The sequence below is a fragment of the Raphanus sativus genome, chromosome 2 (genome assembly GCF_000801105.2).
Source record: "Raphanus sativus cultivar WK10039 chromosome 2, ASM80110v3, whole genome shotgun sequence".
Lineage (NCBI taxonomy): Eukaryota > Viridiplantae > Streptophyta > Magnoliopsida > Brassicales > Brassicaceae > Raphanus > Raphanus sativus.
The window spans coordinates 26,103,879-26,129,671 of NC_079512.1; the positions used below are offsets into that span (position 1 = coordinate 26,103,879).

Consider the following 25,793-nt stretch of genomic DNA (forward strand, 5'->3'; position numbering starts at 1 on the left):
AAATAGTCCATGGCTACATATATTTCAGTCGAACATTACCCATAATACACTAATAAAGTTCTCTGTTAAAATCAATTTCTACTACAATTGATCAAGTATAAGTGTTGCACAGATGTTGATATTCCTTTTGTATCTTTGCTGCAGAAACTTATCTTGTCCGTTTCAAAGGTCGAACCCTCGCAAAACGTCTTTTGCTGGGGTGCACTCTCTCAACCGATGGATGCATACTCGTTTTATAAAGGCTGTGATAAGACAATATCATAACTGTGGTTTTTGTATGCTTTGATTCTCAGTTGAATCTGATTGTGAAAAAGTATTAAAAAAACTGTTGAAGCATAGTTCAAACTTCCCTTATTTCAAGCCCTACATAGAAAGTCCTCTTTAAAACTCAAAAAGTATAAAAATTAAAAAGAAAAAAAAGAAAGTGAACAATCTAAAAAAAGTTTCAGAAAAATCTGATGACAGGTCTTTAAACCCTCTTATAGAAACCGACCAGACAGAACACTTGTTCCCCTACCTCATGGTACCTTTGAAACCAGCATATTAATTTCCGATGATCTACCGGCGACCACCGGCAGGCTTCCTGGCCGGACCAGTATCCTCATCATCTGATTCCACGTCACCGTACTGCCAGATTCCAGTTCTAGCCTTGCGAGCTTCCTCCTGGTACTTCTCTAAAGCATCAAGAACTGCTTGCTTGTCCTTGTGCTCAAACCTCCTACGTTTCTCCATTCTCGCTATTCCTTCCTGTGTCCATCATCATCATGAATACCGATTCTTAAGACATGTTTTTGTAGAGAGACAAGGTGAGAGAGGAGAAACCTACCTGAAGCATTGCAGCGTTGACAGAGATCTCTTCATCAACAGCAATGAGAGTGACAGCAAGTTCAGTTCCAGTTCCTTGTCCTTTGGCTTTACCTCCAGATGTGTCTCTTTCTTCAATCACTGCTTTGAACTCTTTACCACTTCCCAGCGTCACGGTATGCAGATACTCTCCGGCTTCAGGACCAAAGTCTTCCTCCAAGCCTGGAACCTTTATGTAGGCAAGCCTGCATAGCTGAGCAAGCCCTGGTGCTGAGGACACAGAAGCGTCTATTGGTCGGATTGCGCTGTAAGGGACTAACTCTTGGTTTCCATAATCGATGTAGAACACTTCAAGCTTCTCATCTGGAGACTGAATAGCTTCCCTGGGTGCACTCACAATCTGAAGATAAAAGGTATCAGATTAAATGAATAACCAGCATACTCCTTGCATTTCATATTAAGTGTTGTTACAAAATAAGTATAGTTTTAGAATTTTAATGCAAAATTTATTAACTTTATATTTTATGTGACATTGTGACTCTTTATATTCTCTAGTTTATTTTGGTTACATGTATAACTAGTGATATTTTTTTTTAGAAAATATACAAAATTAAATGTTTTCTGTGCACAAATCTAAAACGATATCTGAAATGAAATTGAGGGAGCAGAAACTAAGAAAGTGGACTGGACTTACCATTGCACGGTTCCAGGAGTTGTCAAGGCTAAACTGTGCAAGAACAATGTCACCTCTCTTAGGGTTGAAGGATCCAATGATTGGAGCATCTTTAACACTAAGAGATGCAAGCTGGTTCTGAATAGAAGCTATTCTCTGATCTCCAACAGATTGAACATAGAACCGACCACCTCCAAGCACTTCAGTAACAGCAACCTTTAAGGTCTCCTTTTGCCTGGTCTCTACTGTTGTACTTCCGTTTGAGACTTCTTGTCCTTCAACATAGCTTTCCCAAATCTGCAAAAAGATCCAAAAACGGTTTTAGCAAAACATAATCTATTACCAAAAAAACATGTATAAGTAATGTCACCTTCAGTTTCTGATTCTTAGCGGTTCTCTCAGCCTGTTCAAGAATATGTGCTTCAACGATCCTGTCTGCACCAAAGCTAGTCTGCATTTTCGCTAAACCAGCTTCAAGCAGAACAGTCGCCACGTTTGTCCTCCCCTCCCACATTGATCCCAAGAAAGTACCGGTTCTATCCACCGTTTCAACTTCAATCTATACAAATAGATTACAACAGAGTATTAGCAAAAAAAACCATAAAGAAGAACAGAGAAGAAAACTGAGATGTGTGTGTTTTACTTACCTCAACATCTCTCTGCATGATCCTCCGTCTCATCACAGAGATAGCTTCATCCGAGAAAGGCTCTCCACGGCCAGGGCATCGAACACCAGAGAACGCAAACGCTACACTACACGTCAGCTTCGGGATATAAAGCTTGAACCGATGTCCACTCAGCACATATTCCACAACAGCCGGTATCCTCCTGATCCTCTGAAGCGACGGCAAGAAGTCTTTGGCTTTCTTAGCCGCGGCCACGGTCAGGTCAGTGATGTGCATTGCTGGAGACTCTTTAGCGGAATGGATTCCTTTCTTTCCAGACAAGGCACGAGATTCAGCAGCGAGAAGAGCATCGTAATGGTTTGATCTCTCTTCGAAATCTCTGTGTCTGACCACGTTTCCGAAACCACGAGACAGAAGAAGCTCAGCGATGTTCACTCCAGCCGGCTGAGTGCCGGAGATGGCTGATGCAGCCACTTCCTCGGTATCGCCTTTGGCGGGAGAAGATGGAATGAACACTGAGCCAAAGTCCATGATCCTATCAGCAGCACCAGTTGTGGTAGCACCTTCTGCTGGTGTGACTTTTCTTGAGTATTCCATTTGAACTATAACCTGTACAGTTGGCAATGAATGTGAGTGGGAGACACAATATGCATATCATACCATATGATAAAAAGGTTCATGCATTAGGAATTTTAACCGAACCCTCAAGCCTAATTGTTATATTAAACTTTCTCCTTATGTTCAAAATTGACTAAGTTATCTACAATGAATCTCTATTAAATGGTTTTCTAAGCCAAGATAAACCAACTGCATATAGTCTCTAATACATTACCTGTTTGCCAATAAGACGTTGCCTCAGAAACTCTCTTGCTTCACGAGCATAAGGAGCTGGCTTCTCTTCTCTACGTGGGTTGCCTATTTTTGGACATCTGATACTCGAAAGATTGACACGTCTCTCTGCAGCTGGGCTCCCGTATGGGATAGCATCATCAGCAACTACAACACAGTCCCCACTCACCACTTCCACTACCTAAAAAAGATAGATAGAACCAAATGAAGCAGAGGAGGAGGAGGAGGACAAGTATTTTAGCCCAAGAGTTTTGGTACGGAGATGTTGTTACCTTTCCAGTAAAGTTCTGATCATGGATTGCTTTAGAGTTTGTAGCTGGAGGAACATAGCTTGCCCACATCTTCACACGGTCTTTTTTGCATTGAAGCTCAGCAGCTTTCAGCTTCCTCTTGGCTTCTTCCTCCATCATGTTAGCACTCCACTCAACATACTTAGCAAGACCCTAAGGAAAAATTATAACAAAACAAATGTCATTAAGCTTTGTCAGCAACATATAATATAATATGTTGAAAATATAAGCACTTACATTTTCAACGAGCTCCAAACCCAAGTCTTTAACTGCTTCTCCATCAGAATAATGGACTGAACCAATCAGGTTGTTGAACTTGTCAACACCTTCAAGAACAATGCGAACCTGCAAAATCTCCAGCATAAGTTAAGAGACCGTTCAAATGCCAAAAACATGAGCAAGTTCATCGACCAAAAACTTACATCTCTGCTGAGAACACGATGCTCAGTGAAGTACTTGGCTTCGGTTGCAAACGGATCAGGAGAAACCTCGCCAGAGGATGCTGCAGAGGCAGCAAGTCTCTGAGCTGACGTCAAAGGACCTCTTGACTCACCACCAGAAGCATCTCCATTCGTCTCATCAGGAACCGTCTCAACAACGTTTCCATTTGCGTTTCTTCTTCCCATCGATGGAGACTAACATTGAAAAAAAAAACAGAGTGAATGTTAAAAAAAAAAAGTGAAACCTCGCCATGCAACAAAGAAACAGAGAAGCTAGTAGTAAGTAAATCACCTGGATTCCAGCAACGAAGACTTGCACAAACTGGAACTCTGGAAGAAGATAAACACGAATAGTACTTCCATCGCGTACTTGCTCCACGATACCTTCCATAGGCTTGCCCTTATTAGCAGCTAGAAGCCCCATTGCATCAAAACCTCCAGCATCACCAATGGCAGAAGGAGGGAGGTCTCTGATAGATGCCTCAGCAGCACCAGGAACCTGGTACAATCCATAATAAAAATCAATAACAAACTAAAAGACTTTTGGAGAATAAAAGTTAAGGAAGACAGAGACCAAACCTTGCTAAAACAACCAAATCCTTCTTGCTTAGCCTGCTCTTGGAGCTGAAGCAGCTCTGTAATGTAAGGACTAACCTTACCTTGATTCTGCTGACCTTGCTCCCTAACCTGTCCATATAGCACAACTATTATGTCAGAAACGGCTGACGTAATCATTCACAACCAGATGGAAAATAGAATGATTTATAATTAATGATCATCACCTTTGCCCAACCATTTTGAACAACAAGCTTTGCAAGATTCTGGTTCCCAAGGAAAACAGATCCAAATTCTCTTCCAGCTATAGCTTCCACTTTGTAATCCACTTTGAAAGCAACTTCCTGTTCAAAGAGGAAACACATATACATAAGAGGAGAATAAATATTGTTAATCACAATATCTTATTAGTGAATAATTTAGACTTCTGGTACCTTTCCAATGCAGAGTTTCCTCAGAAACTCCTTGCTCTCCCATGCAAAAGGCTCATCTCTACCTCCCCTACGAGCCTACAATGTAAAAAAAAAAAGAATTAAAAAAAAGTAGTGATAATGGAGGCAGAGAAGAGTTGACTTTTAGAAAATACAAAGAGTAAGCTCACCATCTTAGGTGCCATAAGAGAAGAAAGAGTGATAGTCTTTTCCGGTGGAGCTCCAGGTCTGTTGTGGGTCAAAGCGGTGATCACCAAACAGTCTCCGGAGGTTACAGCCTTCACTCTTCCTTTGAGCCATTGGTTCTCAGTTGATGTTGCCATTGTTCACTAGCTTGCACCAAAAGACAAAGACACCATATCAGACATAAAAACAATTCAAAGACATCTTAATAATAATTATTCAATGCTGCTTTTATGACTACTACTAATATGATCAAGGCTCGTTTTGTCCCCATCGGATTAATGCACAGAGCTGCATGCGTCTGATTTAACCAAAATGAATCATGAAAATGTACATTTGTCTAGATCTGCACTAATCACCATTAACAGAAAAACGTTTCTAACCAGCTAGATGATAAGCGTTAACGTTCGATCAGATCTTGTAACAATCAGAAACGAGTAATTGAGTCAACGAACGTATAGATCTACATGAATTTGTTAAGAAGCACATATACCTTGATTAACCAAATGAGAGGAACACGAACTAGATCTGCAGATCCCTTATCTGGTTCCACAGATGAGAAGAAAAGGAGAAAAAGACAGAAGCTCTGAGTTTAGGACACAAAGCTCTAACGGCGGATCTCGAGATTAGAGAGGTGAAGAGCTCAGGGGGATCTGTGCAGAGAAGGTCAAATAAATAACAGAGTTACGGAGGGAGGTAATAATGATTTGACTATTTTACCCTCGTTGTTATGGATATATTACGTGTGATACCGTTTTAAAATGACTTTTGATTAGATTTTGTTTGCAGAAAAGAGTTGGGTTTGAGGTCGTACAGAGAAAAGTGAAAATCACATTGTCTGTTTCACTTTGGAGTTAACTACTAGAGATCTGCCCTAAAAAGCCTACTTTTCCTGATTTTGCATACCTAGTCCTTCTGATTATTTTCATTTATAAATTTGGACGTTATATTTATATACTCTCTGTTCAATATACCACCACCACATTCAGATTTGACAAAATAGTTTTGTTGTTAACTATCAAAATAGTAATAAATAAGTATTTTGGGAATGGCTGATACCATAGCAAAAAAAAGAAGAAGATAATTATCAAAAGGTCATTCATGTATATCCTATGCTTTTAACATGTTCACCTACTCTGACAAGTACAGATTTGGTAGAATTTTTTTTCTTTTTGCTAGAAAATGAAATAGAGTTCTTTTAGATAAGGATGATTCTTTTGTGCCCAAAAACTCTTCTCCTTTCAAATATTAACCAATGGCTGATGTACAAGGGTGGGGTATCTGCCCCCTATGGATTTTTTAAGAGATAAGTTTTTCTTTACTATTTATAATAATTTTTGGAGATATTTGATAAATCTGCCCCTCATAAATTTCAAACATAGGGTTAAGTATACTCATCTGTAAAGTTTGAAAACTTTGCCGCTATAATAAAATTTTCTAGATTTGCCTCTGATATTAACTTAATTTAAAAATTAACAACGTTTGGTTTGATGGTATAAACGGGAGATAGGGTTAAGTACTTAAAACAGATCTCGATTCTTTTGTGCTTAATCTTTACTCCATTTTCCGAATTTCCATTAATGATTTGGAGTTTTATACTTGTATCATCAGCTATCTTCTGAAGGTTACGTTATAGGGCAATTAATCTGTAAGATAGGAACTAAAATGCATGTGACTACAGTCTACAGATGATAACTTAAATATCTTTTTAATGGAATATCGTAGAAAATGAATGATTAACATTCACGGGGAAACTATAAAGTAAAAATCTTAACATTTATACAAAAAGAAAAACTAAATTCATTACGGATCAAACTTTATTGTTTTCGCATACTTACTGATTTTTAGAATATAGAACGCAAAGCCCATCAAGGTGAAATAAGTGTCTATATACGAGTACTTAACTAATACTAACGTACCAAATTATATACACACGCATTTTCCATTTTCCTCTTCTGGGAAAGCAAATAATGCAAAATTTCACACACACACACCGATACACGACAGCGACAAAAACAAACAACTAGATAAATAACACGTGCATGTATATTTCTTTATAGTACCACTAGCTATTCCAAAATTCCAATCACCGTCCGTCACGTTCGATATGGAAACAAAACCCTTTCCTTCACACAGATAAATCATGACACGAAAGGAAAATCCTGATAAGAATTATTTTATATCATTAAATATACGATCCGGTTTTGTCCACTACGAAGCATGATCGCAATATGTCACTCGCTTGCCCTTCAAAAATGCTTTTCTTAATGTTCACTACATTACCGAATAGAAACACATTCGCATCGACTTGATACAAATATGTCAACGCAGCTTTGTACACGTATTCCTAACTCTTGTAATAACAAACACACAACATTGAGTTAACTATCTCCTAATGTAGTAATGTAACACACACGCAAAGGTTTGGAACAAAACTCATTGAAGATTGTATCAATGACGATAAATACTTTTTGATAGTTCAGAAAGTACCAAACCAACTTCTTCTTTTTTTTTTACCAAACGAACTTGATTTCCAAGTTACTGAATAGTAACATATTTTCACAATCTCTGATAGTTGTCAACTTGTGGGTTTGGTTATGGTTTGGTTTTGTCCACATTCTCATAAGTATTCAATGGACGGCATTTTGTCAATTCAATAATTTGATTTATCGACGTCTCCGCCCCATTTCATGTACTTTTCTTGCCAGTTTTTTGGCTTTATATTAATGCTTGCGCTGGTTTCTCATCAGGAACACTGATCAGAGATTGTGTTTCCTTACGATTCTTTTCGGATTTCTACACAATGTTTAAGTTGAAATGCATCAATGCTTCATATAGAGAAAGGTCAGAAGGAAATTACTTGGACCCGGCTCTTCTCATTCTCATGTGCCTAAGTTCCGTCCAAGTCTTATTTTGCAGTTTTTAGTTGAGTTATGATTTTTTTCAAAAGAAAAAATTGGGGCTCTTTTCTGAACAAAGTATGTGTGTATTGTTCTTATGAAACTAATATCTGCACAGGGTCCAAAACACGATTGAGCCCAATTAATCTCTTGTGTCTTTTTTTTCAGCCCCTGATCTCTTGTGTCTATGGATGTGGAAAAATAATACTCACTCTTTCTAAATAAATATTATTTTAATATTTTTTTCTCGTTTTCATAAAAATGTCATTCATAATATTATAATTTATAATTACTTTCAACTTAATATTAATTATAAAATACGTTGATCTTAAAAATATATTTATTTATCTAAAATACTATTGGTTATACAGATGGAGTAAATAAGATACAAATGTGTTTTAACGATTTTCTTAATATTTGTAAAAGTGTCTAAATGACAATTTTATTTTTTAGCAAGGCCCCTTCTTAAGAAACAAAACCACAAAAAAAAGTTTAACAAAAGCGGGAAAGTTATACTATTCAGCCGAAGTGCGGCCTTATCTTGCCGTCCAAACAGAAAGCGAAGCTGTCCTAAGCACATCGATTTGAGAGGGAAAATCAATTTAGGAAGGGGGAAACTCCTTTCCTCATCTTGATTCTTTCGAGAGTTCATTCGTCAAAAACTTAATGCGCTATGAAGAGAAGACATAGCGATAAAGTTTCGATTCGTATCCACAGCATCGGCACACCGTTGATCTCCACGTCTTCCGGTTCACCCGTAGAGTCACTCCACATCGATTCAGATCGACCCTACACGATTGGTCGAAGCATCGACAACGGGTCGTCGTGCCATTTCGTCCTCGATCATGGCGGAATCAGTAGAAACCACTGCCAGATTCTATTCGATTCACAAAGTAGCAAACTTTATATCTTCGACGGTGTGTTCAGTCAAAATTTCGATGAGTTCAGGAAGAGATTGATTGGCGTTGATAGAGTGGAGAAAGAAAGTTTGAGATTTAGGGTTTCTTTGAACGGTGTGTATGTTAATCGTGTTAGGGTTAGGAGAGGTAGAGTTCGAGAGGTTTTGGCTGGTGACGAGGTGTTGTTTGTTTGTGGGAAGGGAGGGCTGTGTTATAAAGATGGACGAGTTGGGTTTGTGGTTCAGGAGATTGGTTTTGAAGGGGTTGGAGTTTCGGTCTCTTCAGGACATTCTAGGGGGAGTTTTTCCGGTGGGAAGAGGAGCAGAAGGGTTTTTGCTCCGATGGAAAATGAAGTCAGTTCTCTGGTTTCTGGGTTTTATCTTCCTGCTAAAGCTGTTGGTGTTGTTGAGAGATTGAACTCTCTTGTAAGCTATTGTAGACATGTGTTGAATAGTGATGATCCTGTATCTTGCCTTAGGCTATCAGATTCGGGAAAAGAATGTATATCCTGTTGTACAATGTTAAGGTCGAAAGTAGGCAGAGAAGTCGAGAGAGATGAGAAAAATAATGAGATGGGTCATGGTATGTCTGGTTTAAAGGTGAGGGATGAGGGACCAAGCCCAGAATTAAATATAGGTACAAATTTAGTTGTCTCAGAGTTGGTTAGCCAAGTAGAAAGTGACGGTGTTGCTTGTATTTCTGCTAGCGATAAGACGAGGACAATGCTTCCTTTGGAAGAGGAGAAAGAAAACACTCCTGGTAATAGTTACATCAATAAGGATAAAAGCTATCAATGTTCTCTACAATCACCTGGGAAGAACTTTTATCTGAATCGCCTTCAGTATATTGAACAAGACCTAGCTGGTAGTCAACGTGTGGTTTCTTTGCCAGAACTTCTTTACCCTGTGGAAAGCATCTCACAAATCTTCGTTGCAACATTTACAAGTGATATCTTATGGTATGTCGACTTTTTTTTCCCTCTATTAGTTTAAACAGAAGAATTGGATTCAAGAGTCTGACTAAGCTGTATCAGCAGGTTTCTTACCGGTTGTGAGATACCGAGTCGTTTGCCTGTGACTGTTGCATGTCACCATGCTGAGAGATGTTGGAGCGCAAGCCCTGATGCAAGAACAACTACTCCTTTGCCAAATTACCCAAATGTAGCTATGGTGTACGTACTACCGGATTATATTTTCTTGTTTGTTACTATTTGCTTCACTACTTTTTTCCTAACGAGTTTTTATCTTGTCTTAGGTTTCCACCATTTCCTGAGGAAATAGCATTTGGGAAAGACCGAAAGAACCGAGGCATTGCTTGTCATCACCCCAAGCTGTTTATTTTGCAAAGAGAAGATAGTATTCGTGTAATTATTACGTCTGCAAACTTAGTAGCAAGACAGGTAAGAATGTATATGGGTCTGGGGCATCACATATGGCTAGAAAGTTTTAGATATATTCAGAGACTTTAATCACTTTTCGTTTTCTAATTCCAGTGGGATGACGTGACCAACACAGTTTGGTGGCAAGACTTTCCACGAAGAGCAAACCCTGATTTCTTATCTCTTTTCAGCCATTTCAAAAAGGAAACCAATGGTGGTTTAAGATCAGATTTTGGTGCTCAGCTGGCTGGATTTGCTGCGACACTTTTGGCTGATGTTCCAAGCCAAGCCCATTGGATTCTCGAGCTCACAAAATACAACTTTGAACACTCAGCAGGTCATCTTGTCGCTTCGGTGCCTGGAATTCATTCTTATAAGCCGTCTTATCTTACAGAATCTGTTCGCTCAAGCACCGTGAGTAGCTTCACTTTCCGTCTTTTTATTTTGTTTGGATTCTCTCTGATTAGTATCAATATCTCGAACTCATCTTTTACTGCTTCACTTAGTTTGATTGTGTCCTGACTAATCCATATGATCCTTGTTTCAGTATTTCAATGAAGAGTTTCTAGGATCTGTTGAAGCGTCTGTCGTTGGCCTCAGTTACCTTTTCCGATCTACTAGTGATTCTACAGGAGCACAACTGAAACGGCTGGCTTCATATATTAGCAGAACCCGTGAAAACTCTCTCGGAATGTTGGAACTTGTTATGAGAAGGAATACTAATGTGCCTGCTGACGTGAATGCGGTGAGCGTCCTTGTCCCTAACCCTGATGATGATTCGAGAGACGGTAAGTGGTTTCATGTGTCCTTAACATGAAATTTTTCATTCTGTGACTCATTCAAAGTGCTTTGTGACAGAGTTTGTCCAACTAGGCTTTTTGCCGCGGAATATTGCAAAATGGGTTTCTCCTCTGTGGGATATTGGGTTCTTTAAATTTGTGGGGTATGTGTATCGGGATGAAGTCCTTGCAGCTGCTTCTTGTAGGAGCAACCAGAAGGTGCAACTGATGCTGCATGTATTACAGGTATGCTGGTAACTCTCATCATAGGTTAACGAGATACTTTGCATAAATAGGCCATGTATACATCTCAAAATCTCTCTTTACTTTTTCAGGGAGTATCCATTTCAGATATGTCAAAGCTAATTCAACCACATCATGTCGTTGCGCTGAGCTCGTTGATTGCTTCACTTCAGAGATGTACTGGCATTTGGAGGCTACAAGAGGTAAGTTTGATGACTAGTTGTGCTTTCAAACCCTTGAGTTTTAACAATAGTGTATCAACAAACTTTAACTATGCGGTTCTCTTTATTGTTCATCAAAAGGTGTTAGGCTGCTACAAGTGGCCTGAATCTCAAGAATCTGATTTCGTCTACAGTAAGTGCATTTCCAATAGCTATGGTAGACAAATACCTTTAGCAGTAATACTGCAGGGTAATAAGGTTTTTTTCCTTTTTTTTAATTTACTATAGGTGCATCTTCGGTTGGAGGCTCAGTAACTGCAGGTTTTCAAGCTGATTTTGCATCAGCTGCAGGTAAAAAAGTTCAAGATTTTGACTCCCAGGAGTCTGATCCTGAGGTACGGTTTTGTTTCGAAACACCCTTAAAAGCTCTCACTACAAGTCTATAGTGTGCATGAAACGTTTTGGTCCATGTTCTGTATCAGTGGGGATGCTGGAGTGCTAGGGAAGAACGGGAAGCTCCTTCCATTAAAATCATCTTCCCTACCATTGAAAGGGTGAAGAATGGCCAGCATGGTGTTCTGTCTTCAAGACGTCTGCTCTGCTTCTCCGAGGTACTTGCTAACTTTGCATAATCAAGCCTTTGGAATATGATTCAGCAGTAGTGTGATTGAAAATATGAACTTTGTAAATTGTTTTTTTTTTCTGAATATCTTGTGCAGAAAACCTGGCAAAAGTTGAGATATAACAACGTGCTTCACGATGCAGTTCCTAATCCTCAGGACAGAGTTGGGCACCCTATGCATATCAAGGTAAGAGCTAATTAGAATTGCATTGGCCAAAACTGACTCTTACACTGTAGTAGAATGTCTTTATACTATGAACAGGTGGCTAGAAGACGCTTCACCTCCACTAGAGGTTTACGGTCTTCTTCATTTGGTTGGGTTTACTGCGGCTCACATAATTTCAGTGCAGCTGCTTGGGGACAGACCATTTCCAGATCCTCCAGGAACAACCAGGACCAGTTCCACAATGCCATGAGATCAGTTAATAAGCTTCGTGTATGCAACTACGAGCTCGGGATTGTATTTGTTTTCCCTCCACCTCGTGAAGGAACTGACTCATGTGATGGGTCTAAGATTGATGATATTGTGTTGCCGTTCGTTGTACCGGCTCCAAAATATGGATGGAGTGATAGACCGGCTACAGGTTTGGCTTTGAGGGAAGCTTTGGCCGAGTTCAGGGAAGGCTCTAGCAGTTTCTTTGGAGAAAGTGAAGCTGAGGAAGAAGTAGAAGAGAAAGAGGAAGAGGAAGAAGAGGCTGCAGCTGAAGCTGAAGGAAGAGGAGAGTTTGTTGCAGAAGAGGAGAAGCAAGAAGAGAAGGCTTACGCTGAGGCGTTGTGGAGCCAGGTCGAGTCCTCCTCCCCCAGCCCCTGAAAACTACTTATTGTATGAAACCTGTATAATCATTTGTTGAAATTATAAAGGGTAAGAAATAAAAATGAGATTTTTTTTGTCGTCTTTTTGTCAAATGAAACTGATTCTTTAAGCTAAAACGGTAACTACATTAGTCAATAGTGAAGAAGCAAACCATACAGTACATAAAAGACGCTCCCTCCAATAAATGATGCATTTTTGTGTTGCCCTTTTCCATAACTTTAAACTAATAGTATTTGAATAAATATAACTATTCTTTATAAAATATATAATTTACCATTATTAACGAATAAATTTGCATAGAAATATAAAACATATACTATCTTTTTGAAATATAATTTTATTTTTAAAACATTTATATTTTAAAAATAGAGAGAAAAGTAAACTTGAGTAATTCGACTTTTATTTTTTTCTGCTAATCATTGTATGTGTAATGTGTAGAATAAATCTCGTTGACAAATTAAATATATTTCAAAAAAAAATCAGACAAAACAAACAACATTTCAAGAGAAATAATAGCGAGATATAAAAATGGATAACCACAAATAATAATAGCAAACGAAGAAATGAAACTCAAAAATCTCCAATTTTTGTAACACTATATATATACACACCCCAATGCCATCTTCTCACTAAACCATCCAGAAAATTAAAAAAAAAAAACAGTAAAAAGGAATAATAAGACAACAACAAAAAAAAAAACTTTTTAGTTTTTAAAAAATAAAAAATAAAAAATGGGATACATAAATGTGTCCGTATTATTTGCCCTGGTTGGGGTGTTTGTTACACCGATGGTGTTGGCAGATGATAATGCACTAATTCCAGAGACCAAACCTCAAGTGGAGCAGTGGTTCAAAACCAACGTAGCTCCTTTGTCTTCGCGTAAAGGTTTAGATCCTGCTCTCGTAGCAGCTGAGGCTTCACCACGTACCATCAACGTATGAAACAAGTTAACCTAACTTTGTCTCCCCAAAAGTGAAACAAATCTTAAATAAATACAGATATTAATTTACAAAATTTGAAACGATGTGATTAATCACACAGGTGAATCCAAAGGGAGGTGAATTCAAAACACTAACCGACGCACTAAAGAGCATTCCTACAAAGAACACAAAGCGTGTGATCATCAAGATGGCTCCTGGTGAATACAAAGAGAAGGTCACTATCGACAAAAAGAAACCCTTTATTACATTGATGGGTGATCCCAAGGCCATGCCCGTTCTGACATTCGACGGTACTGCCGCCCAGTATGGAACCGTAAATAGCGCCTCTCTCATTATCTTATCCGATTATTTCATTGCCGAAAACATCATCGTTAAGGTATATATATTTACAACTTAATGCAAATGGTACGAGTGTCCAAGTAGTCGTCAAAATGTGTAATCTTTATATATATTCTGTTACATACGTATATAGAACTCTGCGCCGGAACCAGATGGTAAGAGGAAGGGAGCACAGGCCTTAGCTATGAGAATCTCTGGAGACAAGGCGGCTTTCTACAACTGCAAATTCCACGGTTTCCAAGATACACTTTGTGACGATGCTGGAAACCATTTCTTTAAGGATTGTTACATTGAAGGGACATTTGATTTCATCTTCGGAAGTGGAACCTCTATGTATTTGGTACGTCTACCTTATATCCCATCTTATACATTCTTAATACATAGATTCTGAAACCTTACGATAAGAGGCAATAAACATTTTAAGGTTTATAAAAACATTTTTAGGTTAGTTTTAATAAATAAAAATTTCAAAAATTCGAAGGCCATGCGACTATATATGTATAATAACTTTTTAAAACTTAGGGGCCAAATGTAAATGTTTCATCCGGATGTGTCCAAAACCGGCCCGAACTTACCTCATCTTATACATAGTTTCTGAAACCTCTTGATATATATGATGTTTGTTTGTTTGTTTGTTTTTTCATATATATGATGTTTATTTCAAAAGGAAACACAATTACACGCGGTGGGAGATGGTATTAAAGTGATTTCAGCGCATGCGGGAAAGAGCGCAGAAGAGAAGAGCGGATACACTTTCGTGCACTGCAAGGTAACTGGAAGTGATGGTGGTGGAATCTATTTAGGTAGATCATGGAAGAGTCACCCCAAGGTTGTCTACGCCTACACCGAGATGAGCAGCGTCGTCAACCCAACCGGATGGCAAGCAAACAAGGTGGCCGCACATGACAAGTAAGTCTGATTCTCACTTTACTTATCTTGATGATCCATATGGTCTGGTCTTAATTGTTTTTTTTTTTTGGGACAGGACCGTGTTCTACGGAGAGTACAAGTGCATAGGACCAGGATCACATACAGCCAAGAGAGTTCCATTCACACAAGACATTGACGACAATGAAGCTAAACGTTTCCTTTCCCTCGGCTACATCCAAGGATCCTCGTGGCTTCTCCCACCTTCCGGCTTTAAGGCTTAATATTAAGCTATTCAAAACTGTATGTATAGCGGTGTATTTTCTTTTCCAACAGTCCTCTCTTCTTAGTTGAGAGGCTTGTGTAATTTTGGTTTCATGACAATAAAAGGGCGGTCCGGGTTCTGTATAATTTATTAGTTGTCTCGAGAATTATTTGTTAATATATTGATATACAGCTTTACAGGAACATAAGATAATATCATCAATTTTATTCTTATTTCACGTTTTCAGAATTGTATGTTTACGCCATTATTATCACGAACATGCGGTCTTATACAGATACCATACATCCTATACCGTATAGGCTATACCCATACTCACACAAATCTGCTAAACAAATCGGATCTATTACTAGTCATAAGACGTCTATATAAGTAGTTCAAAATATTGTGCACATATATTGATGTTAGTACTTTTCTAAATCTTTTATGCTTTTGTGAGGAATCCATTGAATGATTTTATGAGGAATCCATTGAAAATACATGTCTGATATGGAAGAGTCGAGACTTCTGTAGTTTGGTTAGAGTATAATAAAATACTTCAAGGTTCATAACGTAGAGGCGGATATGAGTAAATACAAATACATAATAGGCTTGGCTATTTCAGGTATCAGTTTGGTTCGGTTCGGGTATTTAGGATTTTATGTAGTTTGGATAGGGGCTTAGAGGATCCACTGACTATTTAATCTATTTTTGGTTCGGTTCGGATAGTTTCGGGTTCGGTTCGATTCAGATAGTAAAATTAAGAATCGGAAAATACGTGAAATAATTTTGGCTTTCATTTGGTTCCAGATTGAGTTCGGATAGTTCGGATAAAATATTGGTTATGATTTAGATAAAATGGATATTTTGAATTACTTTGAATATTTCGGACAAAATTATTCGGATATTTTCGGATAGTTCGATAGTTCGGATATTTTATAATAATGTAGTTATCTTCAAATATTTTTGGGTTCTTTTAAGAAAACTTTTAGTTATAAATATATATTTAATTATGTTATATGTATATATAATTAATATTTTTATATATTCGGATACCTGTTCAGTTCTCGGTTCGGTATTTCAGATATAAAAATATAAGAATTATTCAGGTATTTGAAAATCTTCGGTTCCGTTCCGATTCGATTCCGATTAGGTTATTTGGTTCCGGCTTTTTTGCCCATGCCTATATTAACAACCAAATCATTAATTCTTTTCTAAATTGGGTTCGTTGGACCTGCAAAACCTACATACGACGGGTCTGAAATGTGATTCGAATGCGGAAAGATGTGACTGGTATATATTATAAATGCACATATATTTGTGACTGATCAACTAGAAAATAGTAAATGGTAAATTATTTAGAGGTTATTGTAATTTGCAAGTAAAATTATCAAATAGACCCTACTTTTATAATTATATTTTTTTCACTGGTTAATTTTTATTTCCAAAGTAAGAAATGTGATTCTGCAATCTTTTCAGCAAAATGAAATTTCATTGATTTTTCCTTTAACACATTAGTTTTCAGTTTGCCGTAGAACACCATTTTAACTTACTTTTTTTTGACAAAAACTAGAAGCCACGTTATGGTTAGCAGATGTACATGCAATCTTGTTTGGAATTATAACGTAATAACACTATTTTTGTGAAACTATATCATTGGTTGGAAATTATGAAATCGCAACTTTGGTGAAAATTGTGAATACGTTGTAGAGGAAAATTATCGAATTATATAATTAAATTTATTAATAGGGATATCTATATATAATAGCAAACCTAATTTTGTTCTCTTATGACATCAGCATTTTTTTATAGGAAAAAAAAAGTTTGATCATACGTTTGAGTTTATCACTGCTTCTAATCCGACGGACAAGATTTTTTTATAATCACAAATCTTACGTCATCTAACTGTTTCAACAAATCGACGCACCTCTTCTATAATCGACGCACCCTTTCTCTAATTGATGCATCCTTTATGGTGACCTCTTTTGGTACCTTTTTAAACTGATTACTGATTTGAGTCGTTGTGTTCTAAGAACGCTTCTTAATCCAAGTCCCAAGGAAAAGCTTTGGATCATAATCATAATCTGCCACAACCGGCCAATTCGATGCTACAGACCTACAGTTGATTTCTAATAGATCTCGCCACGAGTCTAAACCACCACCGCTGTCACCGTTCACGGAGAGGAGAAACCAACATCATAAAGTTGATCAGAGAGAAGAGCAAGAAGAAGAAGAAGAAAGTTGTGGTGGTGACAACGCTGCCATGGAAGGAATTGAAAATCTCAAAGTCAGAGAAAATAAGATACGGAGGATAGATCATGTCATCCGATGTTGAGCCTCAACTACGCAACTTGGAAGCTTCGTCTGTTAAAGCTTCGCTGTTTCTAGGGTCGGAAGCTACAGGGGGCAGACGTCAATGCATGTCTTTCTCTAATAACATATGTTTTTCTTTCTAAATTACGTTTATAAAGCTTATGAACGTAGAGATGCGATGTTTCTAGATGTCAGTGAATAGATTGCATAGATGGTAAATGTATGCTCAGGAGAAGGCGGTTAATACTGCTTCAAATTAATTATCTACTCCTTATTTAACATGTTGTCTTTTTTTAATCTCTTGCATGTTCTCAACTTCGGTTACATGTTATTAGGCTGGTTCCACAGAGAATCAAGATATTGAATATTTATACGCTGTAGTCTGAGTAGGCTTGTTCTTGTGAATATGATTGTATCGCAGGTCTAGCATCACCCTGGGACAGTGCTGATCATCCTTGCTGGTAGGTTCAAGGCAAGAGAGGAGACTCTGATGGAGCCCTGGACGTATTTTATCTGAATAATACTTTCCTTTTATTACTCTCAGATTGTAAACAGTACAATATTGAGCACAAATCCTAAGCAAATTGCTTAAATATCCAAAACGAACTCCATAAAAACCCAAAAGCAAAATACAAATAAGTCTGCTATTTATATTACTCAAGTTTATTGTTTTCTGTTACGCTTCAATCTCAAGCTCTCCCTTGTACTTCTTCACTTCTGTCCTCTTGATCTACGTGTTGCCTTCCTCTCGTGTCCTTACGTATACACTCCAAGGTCTATCAGTCTTTGAGGCAGAGAGAAAGGTAACAATCTTCGTTGGGAAATATATCAACTTTTCTGATGAAAAACATAATACAGCTCCTCTCTTCATTCTCAGAAAGTGTTTACACAAGGGAAAAAGACGGCCAGAAGGTTGTGGACGGAGCTTTGATCAAAGCAATTGAGGCAGTTTCAAAGTTGAATACTTGATTTGGTACAAAGTTTTCATTGCACAAGGAATGGAGCCCCATAAGCTTGTTTTCAAGATTTTAATAACCTTTCATGAGCATTTTAGAGTATATGTGCACTCATGTGTTACTCCTTTTTGGTTCTTGTCCACCTACTAGATATATTTTTGACTTGTACATTCTATATATGACATTTGGTATAAACAATCTTATCTTAATTAATTTGAACTTTGAAGCAATATTTTTCAATTCTCAGTGAATCTTCAAGTAAACTGGGATGAGAGCACAAATAAATGAAATAGTTTTTTCCACAAATATTTTGTTGTAATGTGATTGATACTGATGTGGACACACATCAACAGAGGCATCAGACTAATTGGGCTAACAACCCGAACTTTACCATTATGATTTTTTTGATGCGTAGCTCGGAATTAATTTAGACAATTTATGACCTGAAAGAAATATAATTACTAATAGATTTGGAACGTCGTGAGTGAGTTCTACTGTCTCTTACGCCAATTTGCCTTTGTCCTTTTACCATTAGAATTATAAAGCTGTGTAAAACACGATGGTAATGAAAAGCAAAATTAAATATGAAACAAAAAATAAAAAAGTAAAAAGTAAAAGTTTACTATTCCCGGGCGTTAACGCACGGGACTGTTTTCTAGTATATAATAATAGAGTTCTTGCTGGAAGGGTCAATCAACATGCTGACTTTGTTACCTGTATAATTTTCCCCTTATTGGAAAAGTTAGATGACGATAGCTAAATTTACTATTTTAGTCAGATTGTCAGAAATACTCCAAGAAATATAAACCACAAACGAGAATAGTAAAAAGTAGATCTGTTCGGTTAGACATCGACGAGCAAGACAAGTATATAAACCCCTTCGATGCTTCTTCAATAGTAAATAAAAGGGTGAACCTTTTTTCTCCTGTTTTCTTTTTCATTATTTTCTTTTATTTTATGAAATAAAAGAAAATAATTAAAAAAGTGTAAAATATTATAACAATAAAAGATGGGTTACATTTCGCCGTCTATAGTTGCATTTCTAGTCGCATTTGCCTTACCCGTGGTTCTAGCCACCGATACAGCACCGATTCCAGAAGTCAGATCCCAAATTCCCCAATGGTTCAAGACCAACGTTGCACCCTATTCCCAAAGAAAGGGAACTCTAGACCCTGCACTCGATGCTGCTGAAGCTGCACGACAAATTATCACCGTAAGCTACTTAATCTTCACAAGGTATATTTCATTGTGTGTTATTTCTAATGTGAAAATGAAAAATTTCATTGTAGGTTAATCCAAAAGGAGGTGCCAACTTTAAGTCAATAAACGAAGCGATTAAGAGCATTCCGATAGGAAACAAGAAGCGTATGATCATCAAGTTGGCTCCAGGTATATACTATGAAAAGGTCACGATCGACATAGGTCGACCATTCGTTACATTGCTTGCTCAACCTGGTTCACAAACGGTCTTAACTTACCACGGGACGGCCGCTAAGTACGGAACCGTAGAGAGTGCAACTCTTATTGTCTGGTCTGATTATTTCATGGCAGCTAACCTCATCATTAAAGTACGTAATATATTCGATATACGTATGCTAGTGCACTACATTAAAGATTACTTGCTATACTAATCTAATGTATGTTTATTTTGATCAAAAAAAAAAATCTAATGTATGTTTATATATTTGATTTTTGTTATCCTATAGAATACTTCTCCTATGCCGAAACCAGGCTCACAAGGACAAGCTCTAGCTATGAGGATCAACGGTGATTATGCAGCTTTCTACACTTGTAGTTTCTACGGTTTTCAAGATACTCTATGCGACGACAAAGGCAACCATTTTTTCAAGGACTGTTACATCGAAGGAACCTATGATTTTATCTTCGGAAGAGGAGCTTCCTTGTACTTGGTAAGCTTATACTATTACATACATAAATTTATAAATTTATAAATTTATATGTATATATATAACATGCATAATGAATATGTATTCGTATATAAATCAATCAGAACACGAAATTACACGCTGTTGGAGACGGATTAAGAGTGATTACGGCACAAAGCAGAACAAGTAACACCGAACAAAATGGATACACATTCGTGCACTGCAAAATCACTGGAACCGGAACCGGAATTTATTTGGGCCGGTCTTGGATGAGCCACCCCAAAGTCATTTATGCTTTCACAGAGATGACCAGCGTGGTCAACCCAGCTGGCTGGAGGGAAAACTTCAACCGCGGATATGACAAGTAACATTTCATAATATCTCATCAACATATATATAATTTAGTCATATGTCAGTTACACAAGTGTGATATTATTATGTTGTCTAAATTAACGCAGGACGGTCTTCTATGGAGAGTACAAGTGTTTTGGACCAGGGTCACACCAAGAGAAGAGAGTGCCTTACACACAAGATGTTGACCAAAACGAAGTTAGGCCTTTCCTCACTCTTGGTTACATTAAGGGCTCCAAGTGGCTACTTCCTCCTCCTAAATACTGAGAAATTTTCTTTAAAGATAAAATATTGATTTGTAAAACAGTCCTTTTGGCGAAATGTTCCCCATCTTTTATAAAAATTCAATTCATTCCTTTCAGTTTCGTTGCCCGTGGTATTATTCGCTATTTATCTACAAAATCCTATAAGTCAATGATATAATGTAACTGAGAATATATCTTGAAACGATATTTTAATATGTAAAACTTGATTGTGATTGTAAAATTTATCAAACCTCACAGACACACATACCATTGAGTTCATGATAAGTTTGACGTACCCAACAAAAAGATAAGAGTCGGTCCATCGGCCCATGATATGTTTTAATAAGGATTTTAATTGTTATTATTTTATTTTAATTTGGATACAAGAATTTTGATTGGTTTAACAAAAAAATTGTAAAACCAATATCATTTGTCATAAATTACGTATAGCTTGCAAACTGTCATCTTTTTCTTTGTAGTTCTAGTTGCAATTTTTTTTTTTGAAAAATTGCTTTCAATTAAAATGCAAATGTTATGTTTTGATAAACTCTTTGTCGTTAATCATATATTCATATACCTCAACTGATACAATTTTCTAATTTAGGTTGTATGATTAATCAGAACGAGATTCATGCACTAACATTAAATTGAGTAAAGACCACAAGGTCAAAAGAAAATTAAAATTTGGGATAGGGACGACAAAGCCGCCGAGTAGCCGCGTCACAGCCAGGTAAGCAAATAGTCGCCATCCAATTAAACAAAAGGACAGAGGATAGTAAGTAACGTGATTCGGCCCGACTTATGATTCCGAATCTGGTTCCTACGATTTTAAGACCATCCGATTTTTACGGCTCAGATTGTGTAGCAGCATTGGTACGACATTGTCACGTCCGCAGCGAATCGCTCCCTGAAAGTCGACCCACTCCTTGTTTTCCGCATCTTACACACGATACAAATTGACGGTCAATTTTTATTTGTTTCACGTTTTGTTGAAATAAATTACACAACGCTTTTTTAATTATAAATTTATATTTTTACCAATTTGTCATATTCTAGAGTATATTCGTATTTAAATCGTTTATATAATTTCACCAATTGTCGTATTAAATTTAAAACCAAATTCACAACTTTGGTGAGATATTCCTAAAATGCCCTTGGCATAATAATTGTTTTATATTCAGTTTAATATGATTCATCCTATTCATATAATCACGAGGAATTTTTTATTGTTTCATCAAAAGAATATACATTTTAATTTTCAGTTATTAAAATAAATAAAATTTCTCTTTTATTATATTATCTATAAATATAATGGGCATGAGTCACATGTATTTCATTATGAGGATGATGGTATATGCATTATTGATATTGTGATAAATGAAGAATGAAGAGTGGGACTCCGTTGATTTGATGCATATTTGTGTTAGTTCCAACGTGGACCTTATGTGAGATCTCTATCCAAGCTTCATCAGTCAATATCTAGTATCTAATATAATTAAATGTCACGTAACATTTGGTAAAAAGAGAAGTCATCAAAATGTCTTTTAACATTGAAACAAAATCTTAGAAGTGATCAAATAAGGCCGTCCCTAGTTGTTAACAAGCAAGATAAAAAGAAAAATACTACTAGTCAAAAATAAACAATCTGTCACACCCCCAAACTTTTTGGGGGTTCCACGTACAAAAAAATAGATATTTTATTAAATTTTTATTTGTTTCCTCATTTTCTGTCATTAGTTTTTTGAACTTTTCTGTGACACGCATATATTTTTTTTTTATATTGACTGTGACATGTTAATGAGTTGGAGATATGTTTGACTTTAAAAAAGAAAGAGAAAGCCAAATTAGATAGCTAGGGACAAAATGGTCATTACAAAGATAGAGGAGAGTTTCTCTTTGGTCTTGGTCAGAAAATAATCTTCCATTCAAAAAACGCTGTCTCCGTTTCTTTCCCTACAAATACTCCATTCTTCGTCTTCTTCCTCCCATCATCTCATCTCATTACCCTTAAAACTATCAGATCAAAGTGATTTAAAACCCTTTTCTCGATTTCTTTTTGTGTTCTTAAAGTTTGGATCTTTCTTCCTTCCGACCACACTTTTGATTCGATAGTGAGCCATGAATGCTTTAGCCGCAACGAACAGGAACTTCCGTCACGCATCTCGGATCCTCGGTTTGGATTCGAAGATCGAGAAGAGTCTCATGATCCCATTCAGAGAAATCAAGGTTCGAACTTGATCTCAAGCTCTCTGTTTTTGCTTTTCATCTCTGTTTCGGGGTTTTAACTTGATCTCAAACACTCTGTTTTGGGTTTGAACTCGATCTCAAACTCTGTTTTTTGCTTCACGTCTCTGTTTCGGGTTTTAACTTGATCTCAAACACTCTGCTTTTTGCTTCTCGTCTCTGTTTTGGGTTTGAACTCGATCTCAAACTCTGTTTTCTGCTTCTCGTCTCTGTTTTTGGGTTTTAAATCTCAAACACTCTGTTTTTTTGCTTCTCGTCTCTGTTTCGGGTTTTAACTTGATCTCAAACACTCTGTTTTTTTTTTGCTTCTCGTCTCTGTTTCGTGTACTAACCTCAGAGTTTGATATTCAGGTGGAGTGCACGATCCCCAAAGACGACGGAACTCTTGTTTCCTACGTCGGGTTTAGGGTTCAACACGACAATGCTCGTGGACCCATGAAAGGAGGAATCAGATATCACCCCGAGGTTTTTACTCTCTTTCAATCTCCATGGATCTTGAGATTCTTATAGTTTTTAAACTTTTTGGTTCTTGTAAGGTTGATCCCGATGAAGTCAACGCATTGGCTCAGCTCATGACTTGGAAGACAGCTGTTGCTGACATTCCATACGGTGGAGCCAAAGGTGGGATCGGATGCAGCCCACGTGACTTGAGCTTGAGCGAGCTCGAGAGACTCACCCGTGTCTTCACTCAGAAGATCCATGATCTCATCGGTATTCACACCGATGTCCCTGCTCCTGATATGGGTACAAACGCTCAGACCATGGCTTGGATTCTTGATGAGTACTCCAAGTTCCATGGTCATTCCCCTGCTGTTGTCACCGGCAAGCCCATTGTAAGGCTTCTTGATTACGATTGTGTGGTTGCCAAAAGTTTTGAGTTTTTTTTTTATTGGTGTATAACTGTTTTGATCACTTTGGTGTAGGATCTTGGTGGTTCGCTTGGTAGGGAAGCTGCCACAGGACGTGGTGTAGTCTATGCCACCGAAGCTCTTCTTGCTGAATACGGCAAATCGATTAAGGGGTTGACATTTGTTGTTCAGGTAAAAAAGCTTACTTCACATCTGAAGCTTAATGTTTGTGTTTATGTGAGAATGGGAATGAAAAAGCTGAGAGAGATTTCGTTGGTGTGTGACAGGGTTTTGGGAATGTTGGAACATGGGCAGCCAAGCTGATCCATGAGAAAGGTGGGAAAGTGGTTGCGGTAAGCGACATTACAGGTGCAGTGAGAAACCCTGGAGGTCTAGACATTGACGCCCTTCTGAGTCACAAAGAGGCAACTGGAAGTCTAGTTGATTTCAGTGGTGGAGACGCTATGGACTCAAACGAACTGCTTATCCATGAGTGTGATGTTCTCATTCCTTGTGCTCTTGGTGGTGTCTTGAACAAGTAAAAAAAAAAAACTTTTTCTCTCTTCAGAGCAACACTAACTATAGAGATTCAACTTTCTGATTCGTAATTGTTTATGTCTTTTGGTTTAGGGAAAATGCTGGAGATGTGAAGGCAAAGTTCATAATAGAGGCTGCAAACCATCCAACTGATCCAGATGCTGATGAGGTAATGCAGCAGCAGCAGCAGCATGATAACAAATAAGCCATCTCTTAATATGTAATCCTAATGTGTTTTGATTTATGGCAGATTCTGTCGAAGAAAGGAGTGATTATACTACCAGATATATACGCAAACGCAGGAGGAGTGACGGTGAGTTACTTTGAGTGGGTGCAGAACATTCAAGGGTTCATGTGGGAAGAGGAAAAAGTGAACCTGGAGCTGCAGAAGTACATGACTCGAGCCTTTCACAACATCAAGTCAATGTGCCATACTCATTCCTGTAACCTCCGTATGGGAGCTTTCACTCTTGGAGTTAACCGTGTTGCTAGAGCCACTCAGTTGCGTGGTTGGGAAGCTTGATTCTATTAAATTTTCCCCTCTTGTACTCTGTTTTTCTCTGTTTTGCCCTGTTTTTTTTCTTTGGTTTCATTGTTCTTGATCATTGATGTTCCGAAATGGAAAACAAAACAAATGAATAACTTAAAAATGAATAAAATATTTTTACCGATTTTTATTTTCTGTATATGAAAACTCTCATTTTATTTGTTAACTTGTTACTTTATATAAGAGCACATCAATGGAAAAGTAAAATTTAAAAAACAATTAAATATATTCTCTCCATTTCACGAAGATAATAATTTTCATTTGTTCACACGTATTAAAAACACATAGATTTATATCATGAACGTATCAATTTCTATGATTATCATTTTCAATACAGTTAAAGCAATATAATTTTAATAAACTTAACTATATAATTATAAAACAACAGAAAATTTATAGACAACAGGAAATTTTTATTTTTGTAGAACAATTTTTCCAAAACTTTTATCTTTCTGAAACGAAAGTAGTACAAAATTTTCCATGCTAACCCTCTTGTAACCCCCAATGTACATGAAGAGATCAGCTTTTAGAGTTTGGTCTCCAGATTTCAGATCTGGATTTCTGGTTCTAGAAGATGGCGGAGTTACAATGCTCTATCTCGTTGATTGTTTCTCCTTATTTTTTCTTTCTGGGTTTTTGAAGTGTTTTAGTAGCTGATATGTTACAATGTAACGGTGGGTGATGTTGTAGTGGTCTGTCTCAAGGCATCTTGGTTCAGAAGCTGTGATCATCTTCGCTAAATATCCTGAGAGATTCCTCTACTCAATGTCACATATATATACCAGCTTCTGCTGTGTTGTGGTGATTGTT

The 25,793-nt window shown here is 37.3% G+C and overlaps 5 protein-coding genes across 6 annotated transcripts; 4 read left to right on the forward strand and 1 right to left on the reverse strand.

The window, feature by feature from the left end:
* Positions 1-300: 300 nt before the first annotated feature.
* Positions 301-5,503, reverse strand: LOC108842330 (ribonuclease TUDOR 1). Of its 2 annotated transcripts, none has more exons than XM_018615204.2 (15): positions 5,345-5,503; positions 4,839-4,997; positions 4,672-4,746; positions 4,465-4,581; positions 4,262-4,369; positions 3,975-4,181; positions 3,665-3,877; positions 3,480-3,587; positions 3,225-3,395; positions 2,936-3,133; positions 2,125-2,712; positions 1,848-2,036; positions 1,499-1,774; positions 827-1,204; positions 301-747 (listed from the first exon to the last, which is right to left on the reverse strand). In XM_018615204.2, the coding sequence occupies exons 2-15, from the start codon at positions 4,989-4,991 to the stop codon at positions 559-561; spliced, it is 2,970 nt and encodes a 989-aa protein (XP_018470706.2). In that variant the 5' UTR covers positions 4,992-4,997; positions 5,345-5,503; the 3' UTR covers positions 301-558. The 2 variants fall into 2 exon arrangements, with proteins under 2 accessions (XP_018470706.2, XP_018470707.2); XM_018615205.2 differs by having other exon boundaries at positions 4,839-5,001; positions 5,345-5,495.
* Positions 5,504-8,269: 2,766 nt separating this feature from the next.
* LOC108817154 (uncharacterized) lies at positions 8,270-12,730 on the forward strand. The gene is made up of 12 exons (XM_018589770.2): positions 8,270-9,608; positions 9,687-9,821; positions 9,905-10,049; positions 10,143-10,442; positions 10,576-10,816; positions 10,887-11,053; positions 11,143-11,253; positions 11,353-11,404; positions 11,500-11,606; positions 11,694-11,822; positions 11,931-12,020; positions 12,096-12,730. The coding sequence occupies exons 1-12, from the start codon at positions 8,425-8,427 to the stop codon at positions 12,642-12,644; spliced, it is 3,210 nt and encodes a 1,069-aa protein (XP_018445272.2). The 5' UTR covers positions 8,270-8,424; the 3' UTR covers positions 12,645-12,730.
* Positions 12,731-13,378: 648 nt separating this feature from the next.
* LOC108840707 (pectinesterase PPME1-like) lies at positions 13,379-15,205 on the forward strand. The gene is made up of 5 exons (XM_018613535.2): positions 13,379-13,582; positions 13,689-13,964; positions 14,061-14,267; positions 14,595-14,836; positions 14,913-15,205. Exons 1-5 carry the CDS (start codon positions 13,379-13,381, stop codon positions 15,076-15,078), a joined length of 1,095 nt encoding a protein of 364 aa, XP_018469037.1. The 3' UTR covers positions 15,079-15,205.
* Positions 15,206-19,240: 4,035 nt separating this feature from the next.
* LOC108843704 (probable pectinesterase 50) lies at positions 19,241-20,923 on the forward strand. The gene is made up of 5 exons (XM_018616960.2): positions 19,241-19,538; positions 19,615-19,893; positions 20,032-20,235; positions 20,337-20,575; positions 20,670-20,923. The coding sequence occupies exons 1-5, from the start codon at positions 19,335-19,337 to the stop codon at positions 20,827-20,829; spliced, it is 1,086 nt and encodes a 361-aa protein (XP_018472462.1). The 5' UTR covers positions 19,241-19,334; the 3' UTR covers positions 20,830-20,923.
* A 1,817-nt stretch (positions 20,924-22,740) lies between these two features.
* Positions 22,741-25,109, forward strand: LOC108843703 (glutamate dehydrogenase 2). Its single transcript, XM_018616959.2, has 7 exons — positions 22,741-23,033; positions 23,403-23,516; positions 23,588-23,884; positions 23,975-24,091; positions 24,187-24,437; positions 24,530-24,605; positions 24,687-25,109. Exons 1-7 carry the CDS (start codon positions 22,926-22,928, stop codon positions 24,957-24,959), a joined length of 1,236 nt encoding a protein of 411 aa, XP_018472461.1. The 5' UTR covers positions 22,741-22,925; the 3' UTR covers positions 24,960-25,109.
* The last annotated feature ends 684 nt before the right edge of the window (positions 25,110-25,793 follow it).